Consider the following 7,862-nt stretch of genomic DNA (forward strand, 5'->3'; position numbering starts at 1 on the left):
TAGATCACCACCAAAGGGAGAATAAAGAAACATTTGTAATACCTTAACTAATAAAGAATTTAAAGATAAAAAAAAAAAGAAATGATACATTCTTAATTTGTTTCAGATTACCATTACTTAAACTATAACCATTAAGAGCTTTACAAAATAAAATGTTGGAATGCATCTTTTTTAATTGAATTGAATTTATTGGGTTGACATTGGTTAAAAAACCCCTACAGGTTTCAAGTGTACAACTCAATAAATCATCTGCACACTATATTGTATACCCATCACCCAAAGTCTCTTTCTGTTCCCATTTATCCCATTTGCCCTCCCACCTCCTCCAACACCCTTCCCTCAGGCTATCACTATACTGTTGTCTGCGTGTTATGTGAATATATATTTTTCTTTTTTTGCTTAATCTCTTTACCTTTTGTTTCACCCCGCCAAAATGTACCCTTTTTTAATTTAAGAAAACACCTTATTTGTTTTCCTCTTGAATACAAAAGTACAGTGCATGGTCATTATCAAAAGCTGGAAAAAAAGGTACAAGAAAGACAATAGACTGTAATCCTTCTATAAGAAGATAGGCAAACTGTTTTAGTATCTGTGTGGTCTTTTGCCTTTGCATATGTTTGCCTATTTTTTAATACAAAAGGTTCAAACTATGCATACTGTATTGCAATTTTTTATGTATCAGTAACACCTTTATTTTTAAATTACTAAATACTGTCACAAAAATTATTTGTAAAGTCCATATAGTATCCCATTATAATGCACAAACCATAATTTAACCAATCTTATTTATTGTTGGTGGATTTTTTTTAACCTCAATATTAAGATCACTGACTAATTTTGTTTACTTCCTTTATTCTTGTTATGAGTATAATTGATAAAACAGATTTAAAAATTCCCAGAACCAGAATATAAACTAGAATATTCGATTCCCTGAGGGCTAGAATCTTTGTCCATCTTGTTTACTGATGTAATCCCAAGTGTATATAGATATCCAAAAAATATTTGTTAAATAAATAAAAAATCGGCCCAGCCCTATGGCTCAGTGGTTGAGTGTCGACCTATGAGCCAGGAGGTCACGGTTCGATTCCCAGTGGAGGCATATGCCTGGGTTGCAGGCTCCATCCCCAGTGTGGGGCATGCAGGAGGCAGTTAATCAATGATTCTACCTCATCATTGTTGTTTTTATCTTTCTCTCCCTCTTCCTTCCTCTCTCTCTAAAAATAAAATTAAAAAAACGTATTAAAAAAAATAAACAAAACAAAAAAATCTGCAAAGAATTTCATTTTTTAGTTAACCACTTACCTCCATCTTTACCCTTCACAAAACTTTCCCATTCTCTAAACCACTGCATACTGATGCAATAAAAAGTAGCTGGAGAGTCCTCCTCTTGGAATGCTCTGTTAAGCTATATGTAGGGAGGAAAAAATCAGTCACCTAATATTTAGAACTTGCTTTATAGCAGAACAATACAATCATCCTACTTCAGTCTCTGATAAAGCCAGTTTCTCATACACGAAGAATATGTACACTGACGCTAAGTTATTTTAGTACTAGCATACATGACAACATCTATTAAAAAACAATTCTAGCCCAGCAGGTGTAGCTTAGAGGTTGAGCGTCAACCTATGAACCAGGAGGTCCCTGGTTCAATTCCTAGTCAGGGCACATGCCCAGGTTGCGGGCTGGGACATGCAGGAGGCAGCCATCATTGATGTCTGTCTCTCTGTCTCTCTCTCTCTCTCTCTCTCTGGTTCAATTCCTAGTCAGGGCACATGCCCAGGTTGCGGGCTAGGACATGCAGGAGGCAGCCATCATTGATGTCTGTCTCTCTCTCTGTCTCTCCCCCTCTCTTCCATTTTCAAAAAATAAATGGAAAAATATCCTCGGGTGAGTATTAACAAAAAAGAAAAAAAAATCTGATAATAAATTTTATCTAAACATACAATAGCCACTGTCTATGTATTACTTGTGTTCACTTAAGATACTGTGGACATGTTGCAATTACAAATACAATGCGGCAATGAATGATCTTATCTATGTCATTTCACAGGCAATATACATATATGTATAGGATAAATTCTCAAAAGTGGTGGTACAGACCCCAAAGATGTTCCACTCCTTCCTCTAGTCCTAAGACCTAAGGAATGGGTATGTGACTCAACCAAGGAAAAACTCTATTAGAAATGGAAATCTTGCCCTGACCGGCTTGGCTCAGTGGATAGAGCATCGGCCTGCGGACTCAAGGGTCCCAGGTTCGATTCCAGTCAAGGGCATGTACCTTGGTTGCAGGCACATCCCCAGTGGGGAGTGTGCAGGAGGCAGCTGATCGATGTTTCTCTCTCATCGATGTTTCTGACTCTCTATCCCCCTCCCTTCCTCTCTGTTAAAAATCAATAAAATATATTAAAAAAAAAAGAAAAGAAAAGAAATGGAAATCTTCAGAGAAGTGACCTAATGGTTAGAAGGGGGTCTTTCCAATGCCAATTTTGTTAGCTGTATACTAGGAATACCTTGGTTCCTGAATTTCTGGAGGTGTAGCTATTCAATTTTTCTTTTATTATAGGTTATGTCTTAAATTTTAGCAAGTACAAACTGAAGGGATATAAAAGATTGGATAGGTTAAGACATTCAAGGCAAAGTCTTCAAAACAATAACTACTCTACATATATATTAAAAATATGACAGATTTTTCTTTTCAATAATTTTTTTTTTTTTTAAATTAGCCATTTCTGCTTTCAACTAAAGAAACCAGTTGACAGAAAAACTGGTATAGTAAGAGAGGTAGAGGCAACAGTGCCTGAGGAAAATGAAGGATATTTGGAATTTATCTAATTGTAACAGGGTGAAAAGATAGTGAGATGCCTAAAAATATTTCATGATGTGTAACCAAATGCCCACAGTACATACATGTCTCTCCTATAATCAAATCTTAGTCAAAACCCTACACTGCCCCCAAAGATCCTTATAATCAATCATCCAGAAGTACCTCCATGATCTGGCCCCATAATTTAACTCAGCTTCTAATACTCTCTTCCTCATTTATTGACTGTGGTCACATGGACCTTTGTTATTCCCAGAACCAAGCAGACAACATTCCTACCACTCAAAGCTTTTACATGACTATCCCTTCCTTTTGCAAATATCTAAATATCTCCCTCACCTCCTTCAAGTCTTTGCTTAAATGTCACCTTTTCAATGAGGCCTATCTTTATCATCCTATTTATAACTGAACCTCACTCTACCCCTCATCACTGTACTCCTGATCTCTCTGATCCTTTTAGGTATTTTCTATTTCCATAGAACTCATCACCTTTTAATATATATAATGTACTACTTATTTATTAAATGTAAGTTCTTTGCGGTCAAGGATCTTTCTGGAACATGAAGTGGCTGCTTCCATAGAACAATGAAAGGCAATGAAAAACATGGCTGTCCCTGATGGTTAACAAAGAAATCAAAGCATGTTTGTCTCAAGGTACAGCATTAAAGTTAGGATTTTCTGTGATATACAACTTATCCCTACAGAACTGAAATTTCTGAAATGTAATGTCAGACTAATTCTGCCAGACGAAACTATTTAATTCATAGCATTACCAGGTTTGGACACTTTCACGACTTTGTCTCTGGCATTAGGATGTTTCTTCCTTAGGTGTCCAGGTGGGGACTTTTTGAATTTTAGTTAAGTACAATCACTCCATTAATTAATTAATTAATCAATCAATCAACTAATTAATTTTTAAATGATTTTTTTTCAAAGACTGGCTTTATTTATTTGTTTGTTTTTTAATTCTCACCAAAGAATATTTTTCCATTGATTTTTAGAGGGGGGTGTGGGGAGAGAAACATCGATGTGAGAGAGACACATGGATTGGCTGCCTCCTGCAACCGAGGTACGTGCTCTGGACCAGAATCGAAGCCAGGACACTTTAGTCTGCAAGCCAACACTCTATCCACTGAAGAAACTGGTTAGGGCCACTCCATTAATTTAAAAGCATCTGTTTACCTCCAGTCCTGAGAAATTTCTCTAAAATGTTGCTCTAAAAGTAGTTCTTGCTCCATATTCTCTCCTAAAATTCCTATTAAAAAACACTGGATTCTATATCAATACAACATGTTGAAACTGTTGTTTTCCATCTGTTTATCCTTGTACTCCATCTTAGGAGAAACCCTTTGCTAGATCTTTCAGGACACTAATTTGCTCTCCAGCATTATTTATTCTGCCATTCAATCACTCTGTCTATAGAGTTTTGTTTTCAGGAAACAGCATCTTTATGTATCTCCTTAAGGATCAATATGCATTTTAGCCCTAGCCAGTTTAGCTCAGTGCATAGAATGTGGACCTGCAGACTGAAGGGTTCCAGATTCAATTCTAGTCAAGGGCACATACCTCAGTTGAAGGCTTGATCCCCAGCCCTGGTTGGGGAGTGTGCAGGAGGCAACCAGTCAATGTGCCTCTCTCACATTAATGTTTCTCTCTCTCTCTGTCTCGCTGCTTCTTTCCACTCTCTCTCTCTCTCTAAAAAAAAAAAAGGAAAAATATCCTCACATGAGAATTAACAAAGAAAATTTTATTTTATGCATAATTTAGAAAATCGTAATTCTTTCTAGGTATAACAAGCTATCTAAGAGAATACCCTCTCTAACTGACCCAAATGCCCACATTCACTGCTTTATTCAAGCAGACACCTTTATGTTTGCTGCCTTATATGGTGTAGGGAGAGAATGCTGAAGTCCTTATTTGTATCTGCCACTTCCAAGCCTAAAGCCTATGTGGTCATTTCATGTGGCCTTTGGTTTACTTCTTCAATTTGATCCTATCTGCTTTTATAATTTTTCAGAAACTCCACTTAACCTCCAGTCCACCAAAGGCACTTATTTTTGTACTCCAGTGTTACTTTTTATGCCAACACATTGTTTAAAAAACGTGGGGGGGATGGAATAAGATGAATCTGGACCCTAAGTGAAAAGCTGGAGCTGTGTTACTGACAGCAGCATTTTGAGGAGACTTACTTCTTACAACCTAGATAAATGGAACTGTACTAGTCCTTGTCCATAAAACCTGGTTGTTCAGCTCTCCCTGATGATTCTGTGACAGACTTCCTGTTGCTTGCAATCAGGGAACACATCATACTAAACTCACTTTGTGGAAACTAGGTATATTTTTATAAGTAGAGAGTCCCACAAAATAATATTATATTTCACAAAGGGATGGAAGTAAATAGTTACAGAAAAACACTAACTTAAGGAAATCTATAATTTACGACTTCAACAAGGTGATTTCTTACCAGTGCCAATCCATAAAACAATATTCATTACCAATCCATGAAAACAAAAACCCACAAACAGAGAACTTAACTCACTACATTGTTGTGACTTGCACTGTTAAATAATCAGAGCACTTAAAATCTATTGCAACTTTCATCCAATCATTTCATTAGCATAATACAGTTCTGTTAATTGTCAGTTCTTTATCTTTACCCTAAAGCATATTTTTAATTCGAAAAGTACCACTTTATTTACCCGAATAAAAATTTCCAATTCAGTTTTTCTTCTTTTTTCAATTTTCTCTGCCTCAATTTGGCAAGTGTGACAAATGTACAGATGGTTGACAGCTGGTCCTCCTCCATACCTAAAGCATAAAAATTTTGTAATTATGACAATCTTGAAAAAAGCTGATGCTCTAGCAAATTTGTCTCCAACTTTTAGTCAGTGGTTAAGTACCTAGTAAATAAATCCTCACAGAAAAATTCTCAGTCATATTTAAACTAATGTAAAAATCAAATAATCCTAATGATTTGACATTATGTTTATCAGGGTCAATGACTTTATCAGTTTATTAACTAATAACCTGCTTTACCTGTATTTTAACTTTCCCTTATAATTACTTCTGCTACAAAAATATGTTTGAAGCCACAACAAAACCAAGTAAAAGAGGTAGTTTTCAAAATTAGCATACAACATATAAATCTTACTTATATAGCCATAGTCTTCATCAACTTTTTATCAGAAAGAAGCTTCCCCTGACCTCTCAACTAAGAATTTATGGAATAAATTATTTTCAATATTTCACTAAGGAAAACACAACAAGGAAATTACATGTGAATGCTTTAAAATAAAATTTAAAACTTTAAAATTTAAGAGTTATATATCACAGAATACTTTTATAGATTCAGATAACCAGCACGTAAGAATTAGAATTAATTATGTAAGCTATAAAATCTAGTGACTCACACTCTGAATAAATGAAGGAAAAAGGGAATATTCTACCTAAGCAACATAAAACACAAAAAGCATATATAAAATAATCCAATTTTAACGAGTTCCACAACAAACTGATTTTTGCGATACCATATTGTTTGATTTAAAAAAAACACACCTGCTATATAGGTTATCCCAAATGTTCTGAGGCAGCATCAAAACCAGGTCTTCAATATAACTAGCTTTTCGTGGAGGAATACCTAAAAAAATGTTTACATGGGTCTATTTCATTTTTAATTGCTTTATATTACTCTCAAAGGTTAAACTCATTTTTTAACTGATTAATCATTGGCATTTTTCAATCATTATTCTTGAAACCCCTCCAAAAAAGTTAAAAATTAATAAGTATAAGTATTTTTGGTGATTATGCTCCTAAAGTTAAGTGTATTTCTTGAAATAGAGAAATATCAGTCAACCAAGATCTTCAAGTATTTAAGTTATGTATACTTTACTAAGCCTTGATTATGTTTTGGGGGGAAATCAAAGATAAGTAAGAAACAATCTTTCCTTCATGGAGCTTACAAGGTAGCAGAAAAAATGAGACACTTACAGAAATCAATGTAATAAAAGCCAGGCACAGACAAATGGCATAAAAGATTCACAGGGAGATTTAGAACAGAAGGAGCCTTTGGTTAGTAGTTCAAGTTTGAAAATGAGAAAAATTCACATAATGATATATTTTCAAGGTTTAGGTTTCTAAATCCAATACAGGATATCCCTACTATCTCTTCATTTCACTGAAAAAATAATGAGAATATCAATTCTTCAATCATGAAATATAATTAAGGTGCCACACTAAAGTGTCATTTTTCATGGGAACAAACATTAACATAGCCAATCACAAAGGCATAAATTATATTTAGCAAATAACTATATGAGGTTTTTTGTTAAATTCTAAGTACATTTTTATACTCAGGAGAAGAGAGAGCCTTTTATTTAGACAAAAGGGATAGGAGCCACAGATACAGTTGGTAGCTGGGTGCCTCCTGGGTGAGAAAAATGATCTTCTATATATATAAAAGCTTAAGCAACCATTACAAACAAACTACCAGAACGACCAGTCGCTATGATGTGCACTGACCACCAGGGGGCAGATGCTCAATGCAGGATCTGCTCCCTGGTAGTCAGTGCACTCCCACAGCCAACCTCCAGCAGTTGGCAGACCCCAATTGCCTGGTCAGGGCCAAGCCCTGGGCTAGAATGGGGATTTGGGGGTGGGTGGCTGGGAGTGGGTGGCGGTGGACATGGCCCCTTTCCCAGGGGGCCCGAGGGTCGGCTCCCTCCTGAAACCGGTGGCCAACCTCCCATGGTCCCTCCCCCCACCTCTGTCCCTACTCCCCTGCTGGCAGGCCCCGATCGGCCCTGATCACTGGCCAAGCCTAGGGACCCCACCCGTGCATGAATTTCATGCACTGGGCCTCTAGTGTGTAATATAAGCGATCACTGTGTATCTTAACTGGTTGTTGATGTATCTGTCTCTACTATGAAATCAAGAGCTTTGAGAACAGAAGTAGTGTCTGCTATTCTCAGGTTCTAGCACAGGGTTTGGAACAGGTACTCAATACTTATCTGTTCTATGAAGAAGCTACAGATTGCCTATAATT

The 7,862-nt window shown here is 36.3% G+C and overlaps 1 protein-coding gene across 1 annotated transcript in view; it reads right to left on the minus strand.

Annotated features, from left to right (window-relative positions):
• USP33 (ubiquitin specific peptidase 33) overlaps positions 1-7,862 on the minus strand; it is a 70,988-nt gene that overhangs the window by 6,884 nt on the left and 56,242 nt on the right. The window contains exons 20-22 of the mRNA XM_015571078.1: positions 6,377-6,477; positions 5,521-5,629; positions 1,303-1,405 (exon numbers count right to left, since the gene is read on the minus strand). Coding sequence (XP_015426564.1) covers positions 1,303-1,405; positions 5,521-5,629; positions 6,377-6,477 — 313 coding nt within the window. The remainder of the gene's footprint in view (positions 1-1,302; positions 1,406-5,520; positions 5,630-6,376; positions 6,478-7,862) is intronic.

The sequence above is a fragment of the Myotis davidii genome, unplaced genomic scaffold, assembly GCF_000327345.1.
Source record: "Myotis davidii unplaced genomic scaffold, ASM32734v1 scaffold248, whole genome shotgun sequence".
Lineage (NCBI taxonomy): Eukaryota > Metazoa > Chordata > Mammalia > Chiroptera > Vespertilionidae > Myotis > Myotis davidii.